Source organism: Motacilla alba, chromosome 14 (genome assembly GCF_015832195.1).
Source record: "Motacilla alba alba isolate MOTALB_02 chromosome 14, Motacilla_alba_V1.0_pri, whole genome shotgun sequence".
NCBI classification, from domain to species: Eukaryota; Metazoa; Chordata; class Aves; order Passeriformes; family Motacillidae; genus Motacilla; species Motacilla alba.
The window spans coordinates 13,315,175-13,338,532 of record NC_052029.1 but is presented as its reverse complement, the minus strand read 5'-3'; the positions used below and the strand labels follow the sequence as shown (position 1 = coordinate 13,338,532).

At 47.2% G+C, this 23,358-nt stretch overlaps 1 protein-coding gene across 3 annotated transcripts in view; it reads left to right on the top strand.

Annotated features, from left to right (window-relative positions):
* The window catches only part of RNF216 (ring finger protein 216), a 73,787-nt gene that overhangs the window by 26,442 nt on the left and 23,987 nt on the right, over positions 1–23,358 (top strand). For all 3 annotated transcript variants that reach the window (XM_038150994.1, XM_038150992.1, XM_038150993.1), the window contains 4 exons: positions 7–57; positions 1,010–1,147; positions 2,339–2,487; positions 2,934–3,012. In XM_038150994.1, the coding sequence (XP_038006922.1) occupies positions 7–57; positions 1,010–1,147; positions 2,339–2,487; positions 2,934–3,012 (417 nt within the window). The remainder of the gene's footprint in view (positions 1–6; positions 58–1,009; positions 1,148–2,338; positions 2,488–2,933; positions 3,013–23,358) is intronic.

Sequence of the window (23,358 nt, the reverse complement as noted above, 5' to 3'; positions counted from 1 at the left end):
TTGCAGCATGCAGACTTCCTCCTGGCTCTGCAGATGAACGAGGAGCAGTATCAGAAGGTCAGTATCTATAATGTTATAAGTTGAATTCAGCTTGTGCACAGACACTGTTTTGTACTTCCTCCTTCACAGATACTTTTAGCTCTGGAATGGAGCTTTCCTGAAGCTGCATTTCACTGTGCTGCTTTTGCTGAGCTGGCAGAACCTGTGTAATGTTTGTTGGCTGGCTTTTAGGAAAGGTAGACAGGAGCTGAGGCCAGCAAGACAGTATTGATGCATGTAATGATCTGTAGTAATTCAACTTGTATCTTCACTGCTCAGAACAAACATTGCAACAGAATAGCATCAGGTTTGCTCTCATTCTTGCCATTATGGCTGTTTCAAACAGATCCACTGTTGTTGGAGCTTGGCCAGCGAGAAAGCCTTCCTTGTTTGCAGAAAGAATTCTTTAAAAACCTGAAAATCAGCTCTTCTGCTTCAGAGAAAATGTAGAGAACCGCTCAGCAGCTGTGCATTACGTTTTGGTTTCAATGCTCATTTCCTTTTCAAACTTTGGAAAAGTGGGCTATACTTACTTTTTAGCAGTGGCAAACTTCTCCACCCCCACAGTTAAGAGGCCAAGACAGGCTCTGCCCAGGCAGATGGTAAATGTTCCTTTAGAGGGCAACAGATCTGAATCTTGGTTTTCCCCATGAGAATGGTGTGCTCACTCAAGCTGCTTCCCTGTGACTGCAGCTTCCCAAACCCAAGATGCTGCTCTCCCTGTGTGCTAAGAATTACTAATCACTATTTTTGGAACCTGTCAAGCAGGACATGTAGACACAAAGTGACTTAAAACTGAGTTTCTGGCTGCACTTAGGGAATTTGGACCACCAAACAGGATATCTAATGGAATGGTGTATATGTGTAGCTGTTTTTTAGCATTAATGCTGGCAGTTTTTTCTGGCTTGCAGTTGTGTGTGTGTTGCTATGGCTGTTGATGTTTTGATGCTGATTCCTCTGGTGGCTGCAGGACGGGCAGATGATCGAGTGCCGCTGCTGCTACGGGGAGTTTGCCTTCGAAGAGTTGACTCAGTGTGCAGATGGTCACTTGTTCTGCAAGGAGTGCCTAATTAAATATGCTCAGGAGGCAGTTTTTGGCTCTGGGAAGGTAAGGATTTCACAACTGGACAAGGGGGAAATTGGTAATTGCTGTTGGGAGGTGACATTGCTGTTTGTGTGGTGTTGTTACTTAAAACAGATGTAACTGCACTTCCCAGGAAATATTTGAATGGAATTGTGTCCTGAAATCCAAGTTAGTCTTGCCATCAAGTGAAGCCAACAACTTGACAATGTGATCTTTGCACAGGATTTCAGGGTTACTAACTTCCTTTTTTTTTTTTTTTCCTCTATGCTTAGCAATTTGATTGCTAGGAAAACTTTATACAACACTCACAGTAAAACAATAACTTGTTTGGCTTTTATTTTCTACTAAATAAACCAGTGGTATCTGCACAGAGAACAATTATCTCGGACTTGGCCTGTCTCCTTCTACCTAAGAGTGTTTGTCCTTCATAATATCACTGTGATCCCAACTTAATTGGGGGGTTGGTTCTTCTATGGTACTACCAACCTCCTTAGTCTCTGATTTACCTAGCAATTATCCTGGTACTTAGCTGAGTTATAAACAAGTCATTAACCTGCTCTGAAGTGTGTCTGCTCCTTTGCCTCAGGATATGATGCTCAAACTGTGGGATGCTGTTCTACTCTGGGATCCATTTCGTGTAAATGTATTAACTGGCAGCTATATTTTATATGACTTTATTGAAAAGAATGTGGTGTGTGAGTGCTGGTTCTCATCAGACTGAACAATAAAAACAGGCTGATATATGGTCACAGTGAACTTGGAGTGAATTGTGATCCTAGCTGGAAACAGCATCTTCCTGCCCAGTGCTTGTTTGAGGCCTGATTTGCTTAATTAGGCTTGTTCTTTCCATAGTGTACCCATTCTGTGGCAGTCATCTTAGGTGAATTTAGATGAGATATAGGGGAAAAAAAATTTGTTGTGGAGCACTGGCACAGGTTACCCAGAGAAGTTGCAGATGCCCCATCCCTGGAAGTGTTCAAGGCCAAGCTGGACAAGGCTTGGAGCAAGCTGGGATAGTGGAAGCTGTCTCTGCCCATGACGGGGATTTAGAACTGGATGGTTTTTAATGTCCCAAAACCCAAGTCTTTTTGCAATCTGCTGACTTTAGCTCTTACTCTGAGCAAGGCTCTGCACCCATTTGCTTGGAAATGTTCTGGATCCTGAGTTGCTTTTTGCTAATGTCACACTGAACCTGAGCCCTCTTTCCAACCCCAGTCAGAGCTCAGCTGCATGGAAGGCAGTTGCACGTGTTCCTTCCCCACCAGTGAGCTGGAGAAGGTGCTTCCAGAAAACATCCTCTGCAAATACTACGAGCGGAAGGCCGAGGAGGAGGTGGCTGCTGCCTGTGCAGATGAGCTCGTCAGGTGAGTGTTCCACAGAGAATGCTGCACTTACTGCTGTGGAAAATTGTTCCCTGGAACTCCACGTTTGTGCTGACTCTGAGATAGGTAGCTTTTAAAGAGCTGGATTATAAATGCAGTCTTCTGCCTTCCCAGGTCTGTTTTTATTCTGCCTTTGACTAGGAGCAGATTAAAATTCAATAGACTTGTCTCCCCCAAGACTTGCTTGCCAGCTCTGTGCTGATCCACTAAATTACATGGTCAAAAGCAGTGCTGAGCATATAATATTTTGATTGCAAACAGGGAAGTGATTGAAGAAATATGAGCAAAAAGGCAGTAGTCAGCACATCCTGGCAACAGGCATTGGGTTGGCAGCCTTAGCAACTTCCATGCAGCTATTTGACTAAAGCAGCTTTCAGCAAAGCTGTGTTTGGCATTCTGCATTAATGGTATCTTGTTTTGGGCTACAGGTGTCCCTTCTGTAACTTTCCAGCTCTACTGGACAGTGATGTGAAGAGGTTCAGCTGCCCCAATCCCCGCTGCAGAAAGGTAATTGGGGCTCACTTCACATTTGGTCTCCTCTGGAGTGTTGAGCAGGAGAGCTGGCAGGACAGCTCCCCCTTCCTAGTAGCAGTAACTCATGTGACTGCATAGGGCAGCAAAGTGTTTGCTGGATCCTACTGATCTTCTGTAAAATTGGGTGCCTGGACAGGTGAATTTCAGGGCACTGTTGATAGAGGAGGTGTCCTGTCTTTTCTTGAAAGGTGTTGGCTAAAAAAGCCTAGTAGACAGTTAAATTCTGTTGTCTGGAGAAGTTGAAGTTGCCAGCACTGAACTCTGGTGTGAAAATCGAACTTACTTTGGGGGAGAAAGCCGTTTATGAAATATGCACAATTCCATTTTAGATCCTGATCTCCAGGTAGGTTTTGTTAACATCTACCCTTCATAATGGGGAAAGGAATGTCCCCGTGTTGGGGCGAGGAGGTTTGCTAGGCACTAGGTGGCAGTGTTGATTCACGTTTAAATCTCAGGTTTTTTCTAACTGTTTCTGCAAAAGCCGAGCTGTTTTCAAAATGTACCTATGTCAGCACTAAAAAGCAGAATTTGGGCTTGAAAAACACAAACCCTTCAATGGGCAAAATGAATTGAAGTCGCTTTTCCCCTAAAATGTTTAATGCAGCAGAGTAACCATGGTAAGAGGGATCAGTGCTGAAATGTTCCTTTCCTACTGCTTCACTGTTTCATTTCCTTCCTAGTGTACTGCCTGTTCCCCCCCTCCCTGGGGTTACAGCATTCCAGTGGGCTGGATTTCTGGTTTCCTGGACAGCTTGTGTTGATTCATTAGCTGAAAATCTGCTGAGTAGCTTTGTGCTCTTCTTAGAAGTCTTTAACGACTTTAGGATTTGAAGTCGAGGGTGAGGAATTTGGATAGCAGGATGTGGTTCTCAGCATCAGCTGCAGTGGTTCTTCATATTCCTGCTATCTCCTCTCTCTGCAGAATGAAGAATTTCAGTTAATGCTCTTGCTTGCAGGAAATGGTTGCCCTAAGGGAGGAAAGGGCTAATCTAGGGAACTCCACAGAGCTTGGAGAGGATGCACTGGCTTTGCTAGCAGCGCCTCTGGCAGACTTGCTGGTGGTGATGACTGATCCTGGAAGGAGTCCCTCTCTGATTGGAAGGACTGCACTCACATAGCTGAACCTAAAGCAGGGGGAAGAGTGGAAAGGGGAAGGTCAAAATGTGTCTCTCCCAAAATCTCAGAGCTCTTTGAGGGTGGGGAGAGGAGGACCAGATGGTGGACCTGTTGCATCCCTGTGCTCCATCACCTGGATCCTTCATCTGGCTTGGGAGTTTGTGTTGATACCCTCAGGGTCTCCATTGAATCTTGCAGGGAGGTTCATTCATATCTGGGCCAGCTATGGATACTCTGTAAAGCAAGTGATGTGAACCAGCTGCAAGCCTTCAGTTTGGCTGTGTGTCTATGCTGGGCTCAACAATAAGAGCACACTGTGCATCTCACCTGTAGTTCCAGTCATTTGCACCTTGCAGGGGCCAAACTGTGGCTAATTGTAACTTGAGCAACTGGCAGAGCTGCCCTGCCTCCTGTGAGTGCCCAGCTGCACGGGGAGCATGCAGATGAGCTGGCACCATCTGCCAGGGCCACTGTGGCTCCAGCTGTGTGGCATCAAGTTTGGCTCCTGCTTAGGTGGCCAGGGCCTGAATCTTAATATGACAAACAGCAGGGTGGAGGAGAAGCTTAGTTAGCCAAGGAAAAAGATCACTTACCTCTGAGCCACCCTACAAAGCGTTCTCTGTGTGTGCAGTCTGAGCTGGTGCTGGGGCAGAGGCAGCTTTCACTCAGGTTTGGCTGAGTATGGAGGTTTTGCTCTGTAATAGGCTGCTGACTGCACATGGAGCCAGGCTTCCTGGTGACAGGAGGGTTTTCCAGGCCTCCACCTTGGAGGGATCCCTACATGGAAGCAGCGCTCAAATTTCTCATCTCTAAGGATGCACATTTCTCCTCCCAGCACTACAGAGCAACCCAAAGCTGGCAACTGTGGTAAAACAAGGAAAGGCACATGTTGCTGGTTGAGCTGTGCAGCACTGGGAGGTGAGGGTGCCCTTCTCCATGGTGGGGGAAGTGCTGTTTTCCACCAGAAAAGGAAGTCCATCCTCTCTGCTCAGCCTCCCTCCTCCCAAGACCCCACAATGTTGGAGACAAGGCTTTTGTTCCCAGCTGCTGCTGCCGGCCCTGGCGCCGTGTTGTGGGAGAGGGAGATGGTTTCCCTTCTTTGCAGTCTCAGCACAAAGCACTGCGGGGCTTTCAGCCAGCAAGAGATGGGGAGCTGAAAGCTGCCGTTGCCATGGAAATAATGCATGCACGGAGCAGCAGAGAGCTTGAAACCCCCAGCACTCCTTTCATAGCCAGGCCACATTGCAGGGACTTGCATTTCCAAGAGTTTTCCTTAAAACTCCTTTTCACAGCATGGCATTTTTATTGCTTTATAGCACCCAGTTGTCTGGGTCAGTGCTGGCTGGGTGTAAGAGGTGATGCCATGTGGCTGCGTGGTGTAGGATGGCATTGTCCTTGGCCTGGGCAGCTGCCATTCCTGTGCATCCACAGTGGGTTTGGGACTGCCTGGAGCATTGATGTGCCTACCTCAGATGGATAAAATTTCTGCTCTTTCATCTTCAGCATAGGCTCTCTGGCCACCAGCAATCCTCATGTTGTTTTAATTAGCAGCACTGAGACTTTGTGTTTTAGGGCACGCCTTATTAAGCTGTTCTGTGTCTCGGGATTGATTTGGAGGTGCTGGCTAGAAACAGATGCACCCAGCTGCTTTTAGCCTTCATTTTCTGCTGGAAGTGAGGCAGGTTTAAACTTGCACCGAGCTGTGCCTGAACACGACCACTCTTAGCAGGGCACCACCAGCACCGTAACGAGCGCCAGTCGCACTGAGCGGTGTGCATGGCTCTGAGAGGAGGGGTCTTGCTGAAATAAATCACTGCTTGATCAACAAGAACTAAAGTTGCAGAAGGAGGTGAGGGGGATACCGTGACACCCGTGATCTCTGTACCTGGTACGGCAAGGCCCGTGCAGCTGCTTGTGGTTCAGAGGTGGGTAACACTGCTTAGCAGTGTTTTATGGAGTGCAGGGGGAACTGTTTGTGTAATCCAGCACCCAGCAGCAGGGGATATGTTCAGGATGACACAGCTGTCCAAGGATGTCATCCAACACATACCACAGGGCCCATTACTTCTGTGCTAAAGGCTGGGCCATGCTGCCCAGAGCTGCCCTGCCCGATTCCAGATGTGCTGTGGATTTAGGCTTAAACTGTATCAGGATTTGTAGCTGGCAGGATGCGTGTGCAACATGGAAGAAAAGATTGTCCTGGTTGGAGAAATTGAGCTTGTCCAAAATGCCTCAGAGTAGGATATACATATGGAGAATTACTTAATTCTCCTTGTTTTGCAACATGTTTTCCCAGCTGTTGAAGTCTGCTGTCTCATTCAGCTTCCTGACAGCAGTGCAAACATTTTGAAAGTCCCGTGGCCCCATCTCATTCTCTGTTCAGACATTCTTATTGCTATTATCCGTATGTTTTTCCTTGAGCCTGTTTATTTGGATTTGATTGTTACTTGGAGCTTAGCCCCACAGCTTCAGCACAGAGCAGAGCCAAAGGTGGTATTTGCTGTGGCAGACCCGTCACTTGGTGGCAGTGACCTCAAGTCCCAGCTCCCGTGTTTAAATTCCCATCCTCCTGTGTCTTTTAAGAAAATTTGCTAGGACAAGGAAGAGAAGGAAGTGTGGTGAGGATGACCTTGTTACATGTCTTCATAGGACTACAGAATGGTTTGGGTTGAAAGAACCCTTAAAGACCATTCATTTTCACCCCCCCACCATGGGCAGGGACATTTTCCACTAGACCAGGTTGCTTAGGGCTCTATCCTGGCCTTGAACACTTCCAGGGATAGGGCTTGGGAGTGGAGCATGCCTCTGCCTGCTTGGATCTGGAGACCTGTCTCTCCAGCAGAATCCTCTAAGCCATCTCTTCATGGCTCTGCCACCTTCGTCCTGAGCACTGCATCCCCGACACCTCCTGCTCTGGAGCTCTCCGCTGCGCCCTTTTTAAACTCGCAGCGCGCATGGGAACTCTCCGGGCGCTCTCGGTGCCAAAACCACAACAAATGGCAAGTTTCCGTCTGTCAGCTCGGCTCAGCCCGGCTCAGGCTCTCCACGGTTGGGCAGGCGATTTTCATTTTTCTTCCATAAAAGGACATTGAAGCTCGGCTGCAGCCGCGGAGCCGGTGCCGAGCCGCGGGCAGGGCGAGCGCGATGCTATCGGAGCGCGCCTCCTTCCCTATCTCCGCAGAGGGATGGGCCGGAGGGAGGGCCCAAGGTCGAAGGTGGGGTTGAGGTGATTGTAGGCAGCAGATAACACCCCAGTAGGTTTTATTGCCAGGTTCTAAAGGGAGATAAATAACAGGAGAGAGCTTGTGGTAGAGCAAACCTTAAAAGTGCAGTCCCGTGGAGGGCGGGCACGTGCGCTGAACCGTGTGGGCTGCACCATCCCGGTGGGGAGGGTCAGAGTTGCCTGGGGAGTGCTGAGAGCTGGGAGATCTTCTCATCCCCAGATTTATGCTGGGCAAGCTGCTTATCCTGGGGGGAAACTGCAAGGGGAACAAGGGAAGGCCGCATGCTGGGTGTACTGTCATACACCTTGATTTTTGCTGTGTGCTTGGACTGGGCAGGAGCAGTTGCAAGAACTGAGTGGTGCCAGCAGTAAGTTGGTCCTAAATTCCCCTTTCCAGAGAAGGAGGCACAAGAATCAGACCCAAATCACTGCTTGCCAACTTGTCACCCTTTGAGACACATAAGAAAGGGCTGTAGAAGCTTTGAGAATACCCCACCTGAAAAGAGGGTAGGAATGGGCTGGGTTAATTGCTGTGGTGGGGTGGAGAGACTCCATCAGTGGGATCTCAGGTGCTGCTGCTGCTTTAACAAGGTCAAGTCTATTTATGCAGTGGTATGTGGAAATGCTTCACTTGATAAATGAGTCTGACAGGAGGAGAGGGTGAGGCCCAGCCTGGAAATGGACCTGAGGAAAGAGGTCAGATTAAATGGGGTATCTGTCTCTTGCAGGGGAAAAAAAAAAAAAAAGCCTGCTGAAAGCAGGAACTCAGACTAGTCCCTTTAAAAATGGACTGTGTAAGTCAGTGCAATTTTGAGCAACAAAGCTTACTCCTTGTAAAAAAAGCTTGTTTCTGCCTTGTACAGCAATATCCAGTCAGTGAAAAGCCAATTGAAAAGGCTGTTCACTGACCAGTGAGTGCCTCTGTGCCAGGTCCATACGAGGTAGCAGTGCTGCCTTCCATTCATAGCTTTGTCCTTTGCTGGGGGAAGGTTCAGAAGTAATAAACTGAGTACAACTGCATGTGGAAATGGAAATTCAAGCTTCAGCATCTTGTTTAGCCTTTTGTCCCTGGGCAAAGGGAGCCTGTGACTATTTAGGCAAAGGAAATACTGGGAGAAGCAGCACACCTGTGGTGGTCAGCTCTGGTTTATGGTGACTGTCTTTGGAGATAGGTGATGGATTCCATGAGGAATTGGATAAGAACACCCTGAGTGGGTTGTGAAAGACTGTTGGCTGTCTTGAATGTGGAGAATTGGTGGAGTTGCCTCATAGCCCAACTCCTGGGGCTGGAGGACCCTGAAAGCTGTAGTTGTGCTGAGGCTGAGACCTGCTGCGGGCTGAGATGAGCTGGCAGTTTGGTCATTTCCTCCTCAATCCCTTTGAAAATGAAAGGGACCAAGAGGGTTTTCTTCTGTGTCATGCAGACAAGAGTGGGAGTAATGTAACATAGTCACCCTAACATCAGGGAGAAACCCTAAATCTCTGTATGGACCAAAGCTCACATTCCTTCACTTGTTTGGTTTTTAAACAGTGAAACAACTTTGCTCAGTCACTTGTGTGTCCCCACAGCAGGGTAGCAGTGTCACTGAGTGTTCTGGGACTGCTGTGAGCTCGGTGCAGGTCCTTTCCACAGCAGTTTAAGGTTAAAACCCTGCCTGGTGTATTTGCAGAGTGTTGGAGCAGGGTTATCATTTTGCTGCTGCAGTGGAAATGGATGTTGGAGGGGATGGAAAAAGGCTGTTCCCAAGGCAAATTAAAAACATTGTTCTGACCTTACTCAAGAAGCTGTATCTTCCTTCTCTTTCCTCCCCCTCACATTCCTGTCGTAGTAATCACTGATCTCTAACCTCAGCTTCATCTGCCACAGCTAACCACTTAAAAAATGCACTTAAAAAACCCCATACACCTAATTTTGCTGTACCTTAGTGCTTCCAGGACAGAGTTATCTTTGGAGGGGCGTGAGTCAGCAGCAGAGGTTTGGAGTAGCATCGGGTCAGGATAATGATGACTCCTTGGGATGCCTAACCTGGTGCAGGGAGTGTGGGGAGGTGTTTTGCTTCTCCTTTCTGTTTGCACATAAACAGATTTCAGCAGATGACACAGTCCTCAGACTTCCTGAGCTAACACAAGGCTGCTGCAGATGACGGCCATTCTGGAGGCTGTCAGTGGAGTTTGTTTCCTAATTTGGTCACAGTCTGTTCAGGGCTGGCCTGCTTTCCTTTTTTCTTTTTTTCTTTTTAAAAACACCCATCCTTTTCTCTCATTGTTGTGGAGGGGAAGCTGTTTGTATCTGAGAACCTCCAGCTTCTCTCACTTCCTCTCCACAGAGGAAGTGATACTTGAAAGGCCCAAACCACCATGCAGTTCTGAAGCTGATCTTTCCTTTTTTTTTTTCTTTTCCTTCCTTTGCCATTCTTCTATGAGTTAATCTCAATGAGCTTGCTGGGTTTTTAAGCTTTCTGGATAGTCATCCAAATCCTTTGTGCTGGAGGACTTTGGAGTAGTTCTCTCAAGTGTCAGAATGAGCTGTGCTGCAGTTGAATTATAACATTGATTAGCTTGATTTATTGAAATACATATTTCAAGAGGGAGTGACGTGTGTGACTTCAGGTAAGGGAAAGAGCACTTGTGTTTCTTTGTACATCATCACTCAAAAGAGGCCTGGTACCATGTAGGATGCTGTAAATGCCAAATAGGAGAGAAGATCTTTCAAAGTGAGCTCAGTTGTCTTACAAATCTTCCTGTAGAAGATCCCTGCTTTCATGTGTTGGAGCAGAGTCATCCCCAAACCAGCCACCTTCCTGGCATGCAGACACACTTCAGCCCTTCCACTCTTCATCTGGGCTGTCATTCAGCAATAGGAACAGCCAAGGAATCATCACCAAACCTATAGGCTCCTTTATTGCCTTGGTTCTATGCTGGGCTTGGCAGGAAAAGGAGAACATAAAAGGTAAAAAACCAAGTTCCCTGGTGATGCAGTTGAGGATGCAGTTCCAGCAGCTTTATTCAGTGTCATGGGAAGGATTGTGTGCCTTAAGTGGGGGTGAAACTGTTGCTCTCGAGGGAGCTGCTGTCAGTCAGAGAAGATTCCCAAGCCTTGGAAGCCTGCGGAAATGCTGGGTTACCTGTTCAAACCCAGCTCTATTTTAGGTTCACAGGACGTGTCACAAACAGCTTCAGCAGAGCCTGGGGTTAAGGTGTGGCTGGAGCAGATGGATTAGTGGCATTAAAGGTTTGGCTGTAGATGGGCAGGTACAGGCTGGTCTCAACAGAAATTCTCTGCAGAGAGGAAACTTCAGTGTGTGTCATGTGTGGGATCCCAGGTTCCGCTGAGCTCCCAACATGAGTAACGGGGAAACGGGAACACCGAGTGGTGAGGCAGCAGGTTTAGAGGGGCAAAGGGAAGGTGAAACACAAGTTTACTTCTAATTTAGTAAAAATCACCTCTGTGTGTCATTCCTTTTTGCATATTATCCTCTTATTAGCCACGACTGACTCACCCACCACTTCCACCTGAAAGGAATGATGTGTTTTGAAGTGTATGGTTTATAATCTCAGTAGGCCAGCAATTCTCCTCCTCTTCTCCTCTCCCCTTCCAATGTCCCCCAAAATGCATTCTCTTATTGCTTTTAACCTTCAAGCCTCTTTTCTTCTGCTCTCTCTCTCTCTGTTACTACTCTTGCATTATTAATGGACTGTAGCGACTCAGCCAGAACACTGACATTACTAATTACTACTTGTACCAGAGGAATGGGGAGCAAGATAGAAACTGGGTCAGGAAATGTTGTCATCATAAAATGATAGCATCAGAACCGGAGAGCAGAACTGTGTGTATGGGCAGGTTTGCATTGGAAATGCCTCCTTCACCCTGGAGCACACCTGTGCACACTCACCACGCACATCCTCTTTGCTTATTTGCTGCGTGCAGTTGGGAGAAGCATCTCATGCGCAGAGAAGGGTTAATGGACCTGTAATTTCCAGCAGCGGAGAATTGGAGTGATGGGTTGTGTTCTGCCTGGCAGCACTTCAAGCATCACAAAATTCACGTGTGCCTCGTTGCTGTAGCAGGAAGCCCCTTCCCCTGTTGGTGTCAAAGGCTGAGGAGGCGAAGTGGCTGCGTTTATTTTTGCATTCAGCGAGAGCCTGTCATGCTCGGTGTGTTCAGATTGTCCTTGGTAGCACCAAGGGCATCCCCCAGCAGCAAACAGCTCGCTCTGCTCCATGTGAGAGAATACGGCTGCTATTAAACCAGAACATTATTTTAGGGATGCAGCAATTAACCTGTGAATATTGGGCATGAGGAATTGCTTGCTTCTGGTTAATGGAGCTGTGCCTCTTCAGTCAATTGGCCAAAGCATCCGCTTGGGAATCCGGCATTCCTTGGAGGCCTGGTGTGAACAGTTGTCTGTTGTGTTAGCTTTCCCCTTGAGAGGGGGGCACGTGTGAAGATGGGAGTGTCATTGAGTGTAAAATGTGTTGACTCTCATGGTAAGTGACAGTCAGAGAAGGTCATCTCTAAACGCACACCATCGTCTTTGAATAGTCACAACAGCTGAAATGCATTGGCTAGCAGTAAACTACAAACCCAGAAGTGATCAGAGTGTGCTGGCAAATGACAAGTCCCTCTCCCAAAAATGTGCTTACAAAGAAAATGGACAAACTGAAGGCTGATCCCTCCCAGAGGCATACCTTCAGTTGCTAGTGATGAGAGCACATCTCTGGGTGAAATGTCTGGCTCGAGGTGGCAGATTCCCCAGAAGTCTCTTGGAGACGACAAAGGGACCGTGTGTGTCTTCCCTCTCCATGCTGCTGGTCCCAGATTGTGACTGCCTGCCCGAGCACCAGGTGGGGGCCCCTGCTGTGAATGGATGTGGGGAAGCATCAAAGCAGTCGGGGCTCAGTCCCTGCCAGGCAGTCGCACATCTCCATCAGCTCGACTCTGCTCCATCGACATTCCCAGGAAGGCGGGAGGCCGGCGCAGGAGCAGCGTGACTCCCTCACAAGTCAGATGGTAACTCACACAAAGCCAGCTCGATATTTAGGCTGGGCAGACTTGACAATATCCCCTTTCAAAGATTATCCGTTAAACTGTCCTAGTCACACACCGCCTTTGGCGCCTGCCTGAGCCTTTTGTAAGGATGAGCAGTGTTTAAAAGAGAGGCTGCCTGCTCTAATCTCTGCTCCGTGGGCTGTAAAACCCATCCTGCTGCAGCTCGCCAACTTTATTTCTCTTACTGATGGTAATAAGTGTAGGGCTCTTAAATCCTGGCTCATGTTTTATCCGTGGTGTTGGTGGGGCTGTCTGTTATCTTGAAGCGAGCCCAGAGCAGAGCTTTGCTGGTGCATTTGAGGGAGAGCAGGCATTCCCATGAAGTGGGAGCTGGTGATAGGCAGTAATTTCTGCTGTATTTAATAAAGCCATTGTGAAGCTGGAGAGGTCTAGAGTTTACAATCCCAGTGTACTCTCTTTTTAAAAAAGACAAGTACTGATTTGCCACTAAAATTGAGCATTGTCAGTGAGGCAAGTACTCTGTCCAAAATTTCATGTGCACATATTTAATTAAAAGGCAAGAGGGTTAATGAAGCTTTGAGTGCGTAAGACCTCATTCCCTGAATTTAATTTTCTTTAATTGCTCCAGAGATTGAAATTCCCAGCTGTGGTTGTCCCCTAACATGTGAATTAAGGAACCGGAAAGGGACAATTTCATTTGTCTTATTCAGTGCCAACTTCTTCCCCTTTGACTGAATTTTCATCTTTTTGGTTGAAAGGGGACTAGACAAAAATCCTAAAGTCAGTGTTTCAGCTTTGTGGTAGAATTGGCAAAGCTGTGACCTGCTGGTACTTTGGACACTGAGGCGGAGCTGAAAAGCAGGGAGTGTTTGTGCAGATTGTGTTACTCTTCCATTATGTGCTGCAGATCACAAACAAATACAGTTTTTATTCTTTTCCCTCCCCAATACCTGTCATCGCATTCAGGATTTGTGGGGTTAAGTCAACAGAATTGCATGGCCCAGCCCCAGTCAAACCACCCTTCATTAGTGTGCAGTGTCACAATTAAAACATTTTAAAAGGGTGGTTTGGGGGTTTGTTGCTTGTTTATAGGGGTGCTGGAATAGTGGTCTAAGCCCTCTGAGAGTGTCAGGGTCTTTTTGTGTGAGTTCATAGTCCAAGCTCTTCCAAGGACAAGGCAAAAATCTAAAATGCAGCAGATTCATGGACTGTTGATTTAATCAGTGATGGGAAAAACCTGTTCCTGACTTCATTATAACAAAAGCTGATGTCCCTTGCTGAATGCCCTGTATGTTGTGTGCTAGGCCTCTGTTGTGGCAGTTGCTGTTGGATATTCCAAGGCTGCTGTATATTTTTGTGTCCTAATGGGCTTGTTAGCAGCTATAGCCTTGACTGCGTGGTTAATAGCAAAGGATGCTTCTAGCAGCACCAGAGGACATCAGGGGTTAATTTAATGCACACCTAACACTGAAACAACAGCAGCAGCAAGTGTTTGGGGTTTGCCTTTTGGAGGTCTTAGCTGTCAGAAATCCTTGGGAAGATATGTAGTTACATCCCCCTTGATCTGGTGAAGACTTGCCCTAAGCCTCCAGCATGTAGTACTGATAGATAAGCATCCCCTGCCTGGACAGGTATTTCAGAGCTGTTGGGCTCTCCCAGGTGGCTGCAGCTAAGCTGTGGTGTTTGTGGTGGTTCCTGCAGTGCTTTTGGGGAGATTGTTCTGGATGAACTGTGCTTTGCTTTCAGGAAGATACCCTGTCCCTCCCTGATGCTGTGGGACAAACCACCCTGCAGGGACCCCTGCCCTGGTCGTGGAGCTGGAGGGATGTGAGGGTGGCCCTGGAAGTGCACATTTGATTGAGATGGACCGTTAACCACCCATATCCATTGAGTCTCTACCTCAGTCTGTAAAACCATTTGGATTTTAAAAAATTAATAATTTCCCAACATTCTTTCACCCATCCTTATTTCCAGTCAGCCTGCTCATCTTCAGCTAGGGTCAGCACGAATTCCCCTCTCAGACTTGCACTTCTGGCCTGGAGGAATCCACCTTCTTTGCTGCTGCCCTGCACCTCTCCCGTGCCTGTGCCTCGATGGTGTGAGTGCCCTCTGCCCTGCTGAATAACTGATGGCCAGGTTGGAGTGCCAGGGGGTCGGGAGGTCCGGGGCCCGCCCCGCGCGCGGCTGCTCCTCCCGCCGTGGCCTGGGGGAGCAAAGGTGATGCTTTAAGTGGTCTCTGTGCTGCTAGCAGGGTAAACAGAGCAGATGTTTCCCCGAGCCAGGGGAGCATTAATGGAATGCTCGGCCCTGGCTGATGTAAAACATGGCAGCGAGTTTTGGGGATGAGGTCAGCGGGACTGAAAGCCGATGGGAGTTTAATGTCGAGGCTGCCTCTCCGAGCCCAGGGGTCAACTGAGAGAGCTGTGGCTAATGGAAAGGCAAGTACACTTGTCATAAATCAGTGCCAAAATGCTGAACGGGCATTGCTGTTGCTGGATGCCACAGCCAGGGATGGTTCTGTAACCACCCATGAGCTCTTGGTCCTCACTGGGTGTCCTTAGTGTCTGTGTTTGATTTTAGAAGGGACAAAGAGGCTAAAAATGGAAGGTTTGGGGAAAGCTTTGCCTCCATATACTGTGAGAGCCCTGCATGCCTCACCTGCTTCACTCCATTGTTTATGGAATCCTGTGGCTGCTGTGTCCCATCCACGTGGGGAATGCCAGGATATTGTTGGGATACCGTTTTAAACAAGTTGTCCTCGTGGTCAGAGGAGATGGATCGTGTTTCTGCTGTGAGGTTGCTAGGAAGTCCTGAGGCATCAGGAGGCAAAGCAGGCTTGGCACTGCTTAGAGATCATGTGGTTTCTTTAAAAACAAACGAGTCTTGTAAAAAGTAAAGAGCAGCATTTTCCAAGACAATGAGAAATCAGTTTGCTCTCCGACCAAGCAGCGCATTTCCCGTGAAGCTGGATGCTGTAATGTGCCATTTGCCAACAAGATAAGATGGCTGTATTTGTTCAGTGATTTATCCCCTGTGAAGCCAATCTGAAAGAATGCTTTATTGCTCTATTTATTTTTTCACAAGAAGCTTCTTTGACCTCATTTTTTTGTGTAGGGAGCATGCATGCCTTTAAGCTAAATCTCAAAGCCTGGTCAAAATTGGGGTCTGTCTTCAGGGTTGCAGCTTGGAACACAACATCCATGGTGCCATTCAGAAGCCAAGAGGTGAGCAGCTCCCCCTGAGGCTTTTTCTGATTGAAAACCTCATACACACCAACAAAGCCAGTCTGCAGCTTAAAGGGTTTGGGTTTTTTTCCTTTCTGGGCCCTCCTTTAAGGGCAGGGGTTGAAACAAAACAGATGCTCTTGGATGGTGTCTCTGCTCCTAGAGGCAGTTGCTGTTTGAGGACTTGGCTCCTGACACGTGAAGGGAGGATGTTCCCTCCTATTTGCAAGCGGATGTCAGGCTTAATAAAAAACCCCAATCTGACAGGGCCAGATGATCCCCCTGAGTGAAAGGTATCAGTGCTGTTACTGTATTACCTCCATCCCTTAGTTTGTTTGTGCAGTTATCCATGTTAGTAAAACCTGCAAGTGCCTCCTTGCAGCACATTGTCCCCAAAGAAGGGAAAGAATCACAGCTATCGAGTGGCCTGTGGAGAGGGGGATGGATTTTTCAGGTAGCTGGAAGCTGTGCCAGGTTGGGTGTTTGCTGGTAGCCTGCTACTATATTTAGTTTTTCTTGGCCTCCTGGAATGAGGGCATTGAACCTTTCTAGATATGGAGATAGGCACAGCACCAGGCAGCCCTGAGCATGGCTTGCCAGCTTCTGAGCTTTGTTGTTTAGAGCCTTGGTCTCCACTGTTCTGTGTCTGGGGTAGAGGATAATGAGATGAGGTTATGTGAGCAGGAGTTGGTTTTGTAGCTGTTCTGTCTGCAGGTAACAACTGGGGTGTTTTTAAGAAAAGCTTCTGTTTTGAAGGGTTTTGTTGTCCTGAAGCTTTAACCCTTTGTGGTGTTTCAGGTGTGCAGAGTGAAGAGCAGGTGCTTTGCAGGAATTATTAGTTGCCTTTTCCAGTTTTGTACCACAAACTAGCATGCAGATACTTTCAGACACTAATTTCTTACACTCTGAGATCCTTTGAATAATTTTGACCTACCTACCCATGTAGTTTAATGAAACATTTTTTTCTTCTTGGAACTTTATTCTGGTTGCAGCTGTTGTACAAGCTATACATTTCTGGATTTGTCAGAAAACCATGACTTCAGACCACTGGGATTTCGGTGGGTGGGTGAAAGTGCTAACAGATTAATGAGTCTCACTTAGCATCTCCATCTGCCAGACTAAACTGTGTTCTGCACAGGAGACTTAACACAGCTGGCTTGAGCTGGTCTCTGAAAGCAAAGCACCCTTTACCTAGTCCAGGCTGACCCCTGATATTAAAAACCAAGCACTGCAGTGTCCTGGGTATAATTCTGTTTGCCCAGAGAAGTTGTGGATTCCCCATCCCCAGAAGGCCAGGTTGGACAGGGCTTGGAGCAGCCTGGGACAGTGGAAGGTGTCCCTGCCCATGGCAGGGGTGGAACAAGGTGAGCTCTAAGGTCCTTTCCAACCCAAACCATTCTGTGATGTATTTCATTTCCTTTTCCTGATCCAAGCACTGCTGTGAACTCAAGGTGTGCAAATGAATAAAAACAATGGAAGAATGCAGAGAATCCCCTGAGGACCAGGTAGAATTCCTGGGTCAACACCAAACTCGTGGATCAGCTCCCTCTTCTGACACTTGAACTCTCAGCTATTGCTGTGGCGTTTGCAATGACTTTCCCTGTGCCTTACCTCCATAAGGAGATAAATTAAAATGTGTGGTATAAATGAGATATCTCAATCCCCACAAGGGTGGCTCATACCAGGGGGAAATGCTTGGGAAGAGCCCTGTGTGTAGCAGTGCTCTCTCACTGCAGTTGGCTCCAGTCTCTGTCGCTGCGAGGGGCGGCCTCGAGGTCCAGCTGTGAGCAGGAATGAGATGGCCTGATGAGGCAAGAGCTGCTGTGCATTAGCTGTAGCTGTTGGTTTTTCTGTTCCCTCCTGTGAGCTCTGAAAGTTAAATGGCAATGAAGTAGCTGCTGAATAAGAGACATATTATCCCTCGCCTGCATCCGTTTATAGGTGGCAAGTTGCCATGGCTAAGACACTGATCAATTGTTACTCTGAAATCTGGGGTTATTCTTCAGCTTTTTTTTTCCTAGAGAAATGGGATCTCTGCCATCTTCAGTGCCCAGGAAGTATCTGCAAAAGTGAGTGTTGCTATTAGTGTGGGTGCTGTGTGTGCCTGCACATACACACTCCCCTGCTGGACGCCCAGCAGACAGAATGGACCCCATTCTGTCATTTTTCCCTTGCCTGTGAGACTGGCTAAACAGCCCAGAGGCTCTGGGGAGCTCCAGGGTGTGGGGGAAAGGCTGGCCTGGCTGATTTGGTTATGTAAAACTAAAAGGCATTTACTCAGTGCATTGGGTGGACTGTTCTTGTGTGTAATGAGTTGTGCAACTGTACAGCCATACCAGAGCAGACTGAGCTCCTCTGACAGTCCTCTGACTTGTCTCCCACATGGAATCATTACAGCTGCTTGTCAGGAATATGCAAAATTCCCGTGATCTGCTTGCATGTGTTACTCCAGATTGCTAGCTGCTCAGAGTGCCTTTGCAGTATCAGTGAACCTTCTTGCTGCTCTCTGTGGGTTTGATGACTTGCTATCCCAAAAATTTGGACTGGATCATTTTTCTGAAGTACCTCATCACTATGGAAAAGGGAAAGCAAGCAGTGCCAATTACCAGGAAAGCTGTTGCAGTCCTTGGACTTACACGTTGGGCATATGGAGTCAGATCACATTTTCTTTATATTATGACATTAGTGACACCAAGTGTTTTGTTCTGGTTCTTAGTCAAGAATGACAGGAAGGTAGAAGACCCTTAGAAGAAGTTTTAAATTATTCTCTGCAGTCTAGAAATCTGCCTTACAGACAGTAAGATGTTAAAGCTAAGTCTCTGAGGAGAAATGTTGAGATCACTTGATGAGTCTGTCAGGGTACACCTCCAGAGATGTGTGTAACATTTTAAATGTAGCAGATAATGAGAAGATAGTATTAAAAGTTAGTACTAAATGTCTAAAAGGCAGAGCTGGCTGAAAACCTGTGCTTTGAGTCATCCTGGAGCTTTTGGATCAAGATGGAGATCCTGACTGAGCAGGGGGAAGGGGAAGACTTTAGACTTAGTTGTAAATGGAATAAAAGGAATAGATGCTTTTATAGGACACCAAATTTAAAGGTCACTATTGGCTCATTCTGAGTTGAAATCTATTGCTGTAACATCATTAGTCTGCAGCCCCACCATTTCCAGCTGTGATCCAGCTAGATTAGCCAGGCTGAGCCAACCTAGGTGTGAACACGTGGCTGACTGAGAGCCATGGAGCTGAGGGACTGCAGGGAATGGGAGCCTGCATTCAGCAGGTAACACTTCTGGGAATCCTGTGGTGTGTTAATTAGTGCTGCCAGGGGAGAGACAACCTCAGAACACGTGTGATTCAAAGGCAAATTCAAAGAAGAATTTAGAGAGAGCTCTTAGATAAAGTGCAGACTGTCCCTGGCCCATGGGGAGCAGTGTGAGGAGCAGCATTCCTGCCCTGTCCATAAGGAGCTTCCTCCTTGCCCTCCAAACAGCACAGGTCTAGATGGGCTTCTACTGACCCTACACTGGGTCATGCTAATTATGCTGGTGAAGGAACTAAGCAGCATTTTAATATTCAGGAGTAAGAGGTCTGTGTGAAAAGGGCTGTTGGTCATCGCTGCATCCAAAATTCTGCTTTTGACCTGAACTCTGCAAAACAGCCTTTGTTTTTGTATGGTGCTTTGTTAAGTGGCTGTTGTTCAGGCTGAGGGTAGTTGTTGTGTGTGTGCACTGAGAGAAAGGTTGTGCTGTAAATTAGGGCTCCTGGATTTTTCCTGCTGGGCCAATGCACGTGGATGTGGGTGTGTGGGGAGGTCCTGCTCTGGGTTATTCTCTGCTCATTTGTTTGTGATTCTCCACTTAGTGCTGAATACAGATGTTTATGCATATATTTAGAAAAGGCTGATCTGGAAATAAACTTCTCTTTGCAGCACTCCACCTCCCTCAGCTTCATATTTTAAGACTCTTTGTTCTCTCATAGTAATTTTCCAAGTGGATTAGTGCAGGTCACCAAGGCATCCACATCAGTGAAATACAGCAAGATGTTGCTGTCATCTCCCGAAACACTCCAGCACTCACCCCATTGCTTATCAACCCACACTCCAGTAATCCTAATAGCTATGTCAGAGCAAGATTAACAGAAAATCCAGGCAAATATTTATGGTTCCCTTCAAGGTATGTATTAATCAGAGAATGTGGAGCAGATGCTTTATGAGGAGAGCTTGGAAACCTTGTTCACATGGGCTGAGGAGGGATTCTGCCAGGCTGGGTAAGCTGCTGCCAGCTTGGGGAAGAGGCATGGGGCAGACAATGCAGGAAAGGATGTAAGATTCCAAAGTGGAATGGGGAGAGAAGCAGCTACAAATGAAAAAGGGAGGATAAGGAGCTGTGTTTGTTCTCCTCTGTGCTGTAGCAGCATTGTGTGGCAGCTCAGCAGTGAAAGAAAGCACAAGAAGCGTAAAGACAAAGGAGAGGAGGAGCAGGTTGAGAAGAAAGAAGCAGAAGAACCATGCAGCAGGGTGGCATCTGGGAAATGCTGCCTGGGGAAGCAGCACTGGTTGGGAGTGGCAGTTTTTAACCACGGTGAAACCTGGATCCCTTTTGTCTATGGGGCTGTGCAGGTTTTGGAGTTCATGGAGTGATAAGAGAGGGCTGGTGAGATGCAGCTTCCTCCTGCAGTGTACAGCTAGTCCCAGGAGGATTGGGTGCCTGACTCGTCTTGTAAGGGTGAGGATACTTCCCTGGTTTTAAAATCTCATAAAAATATCAAAGCTAATACTTTAGCACAGGCATGTCAGTGCTGACCAGAACTATAGGAAAATCTAGTGAGGAGTGTGGTGGATGCTGCAGTTGAGCTGAAGTCAGGCAGAGACCAGTCTCTGAAGGAAGAACTGGGGAAAAAAAGAGAGATCTACTCCTGGCTGTAGCTCTAAGATCTAGATGTCTGCACTGTCCTTAGTAAGCTATAGTCAAAGACTGCTTTGTGCCTGGGAAGGGTAATCACTAATGCTTATAAATATGGCTTCATCTTTTCCAGAGGGGGAAAAAAGCAGGATTCCATGTAGTTTGTGTGAGTTTAGGGGGTGTTTTGTTCTGGCTCAGCTGCAGAGCTGTGACACCAGAGGGAGTAGGTGAGCCTCAAATAGCTGCTTTCAACAAAAACCAGCAGCAAATAATCACAGCCTTTGCAAGAGGTAAATTAAAACCATCTCCAGCCTGGAAAACATGCACAGCTCAGCATCTTTTCTCCATAAATATTTCCCTGATGTTGAATCTCTGTAACCCCTTCGGAGCCCAGCAGCTGTGCTCTTCCCAGCTTGAGTGAGCCCCCTCCTCACCATGTGCTCCCTGAGTGGCTGCTGGGCAGGGATTTTGGAGCTGAGCTCTGTGGCTCTGTCAGAACTTATTGGCTTGGAGAAGTGAAGAAAGTGTTGGTATGAAACCAGTCTGGCCTTCCTTCGTGGCATTAGTCAGCCTGACATCTCCATGGAGCAGTGTTAGCACTGGAGCAGTGAATTTGGTTTTTTCCTTACATGTTTCTGTTGCTGAAGCAGCACTTTAGCTATGGAAAAGATTGGTCTCAGTGTCTTCTGTCCCACTTTAAATATGGGGCTTGTCCAGTCTTTGCACATTTAACAGGACCACTGAAGGAGCTTGAAGTGTGGGATTTTAAAAACATTTGTGTGCTCAAAGCCAGTTATTCTTTCCCACCCTGTCTTAATGGCATGGCATCCTTGTCCTTACAGATGCTGCGAGGTGTATGTGGAATTGTGCTCTGAGGAGCTGAGAGCGAGCTGCCATAAGAGGGCTCCAGAGCCCTGTTCTTGGCTGTGTTCCTTTGTAGAGTGATCTTCCCCTTTTTCTTTATCAGTATGTCCAAGCTGCCTTAGCAAAGCCCTCTTACACCTGCTCTAAATATTCTTTTCTATTGCACTGCTCCGACAGGTTGTGAGCCCAGCTCTCTTCATTCTAACCAGCAAAACAAAAACGTTCCTACTACAGAAATGCCTTGAGTAAAGCTTATTTCTTTGAATAGAGGAAATTTGATTTAGGAAGACTCTTTCCCTTCTTGTGGTGCAACCATAACCCCAGAGCAGGAGCTGTGTCAGTCCAGCTGCAGGGAGAGCAGCCCACGTTGAGAGGTTCATCTGTATGCAGGGTGCTGCCTGCCAGTCTGGTAACGAGCACAATGAGCCTGGGGATGGGCTCTGGGCAGGGGAGGGAGTCCTGTTGCCATGACAATACAAATTGCAGTGGATGACTCTTCAGATAAAAGCATCACGTTTTTAAAGGAGAAAGAAAAATTAGTGTGAAACAATAGCAGGAAGATGGTGTGAGGGGGGAAAAATAGTGTTAAATAATAGCAGAAAGATATGGTGTGAGTTCTAGCTTTGAGATGCAGCTTGGCAGAAGAAGATGGGGCTGTAGATACTAATTCTGGAAATGTTCTTCCCCTCAGGGTGTGGAGGAGCATTAAGAAAATCAGGCAGGAGCCAGGCCTCCTATGAATAAGCATCTAGCAAGTTTTCCTTGCAAATGTTTGGATGTGCAGTAATGAGTTCAGGAACAGCTGAGTGCTGCCTGCACCACGGGAGGCTCTGGGGCAATCAGTGATAGCCTGGTTACCGTGAGGCTCCAGCTGGAATGGCTGGGCATGGTGCAGATGGACAGCTGGCCATATTTCTGCTGTGCCTCAAGCAGATTCCTCTGTGTCACCACTCTCTGGAGCAAAGTCAGCGTGCCCTGGAGGCCAGAGGCAGTAAGGATGTATTTACAGGAAAGACAGAGAAGTCCAGTAGACCAGTCCTGCTCTAGGGGCTTTTTGGGAATCTGCCTGCTGATCCTGTTTAGGTGGAACACTTCTAATCCTGCTGTGAATCCTTGTTACAGACGGGTTTTGTTTTTAGTCATGGCCAGTGTAAGATCTGTTTCTACTTTGAACTGGCACCTTTTTAACACAGACTCCAAAGATCACAGTAAAACGGGCTTTTTTTGACTGTCACTCTCTCAAAGCTGTTCACAAGGTGAAACTAAACTTACCCAGTTGCCTGTAATTCAGGATGTGTTATGATTCCACTGGTGTCACAGCCAGTTGTGTTGAGCACAAATAGACATTCCAAGGAAGGATGGGATAATTAGAAGCAATCCAGTGATTCTTGTGACTGTACAAAAATAACTGGACTGTTTTAAGGATGAGTTATTTTTAGGAGCCTCGTGTCAAAAAGGGCTTGTGGGGTTTTGCATTCAAGAACAGTAGAGTCAGATGTTATAAGTCAGATGTTATACCTGCTTGGGGCTTTTTTTTCATTTCTTTTTTTTCTTCTGAGTAAGACCTCTACTGAGGGTCTTGCTTTACAAAATAAATTGGCACTGGAAGTTGTTGGGGTGAGTAACACAGGCCACTGACTTGCTGGCAAAGGAACATCAGCCTCAGGTTTAGCAGTGGGACCCCAGTGGCCCAACAGTAGGTAGTGAAGATCAGATTTAATAAGTTTTAAACAATACACCCAGAGAAAGCTTGCAGCCTGGAGCTGGGTGAGGCCTTGCTGACCTGTATTTATTTTGGTGGTTTATTGTGACTTGTGGAGGGGGAGCATTCTCCTGTCCTGTAATGAGGCTGCTGTAAGCCAGGGTGGTTTTCAAGCTGCTCCTGAAAAGCTGCTCTTCCAAGGGAGAGGTCCTAGGTTAGTGGTCAAAACCAAAAAGTGAAGTTTTTGTGCTTCCTGTTATAATATATCCTCTTTGTGC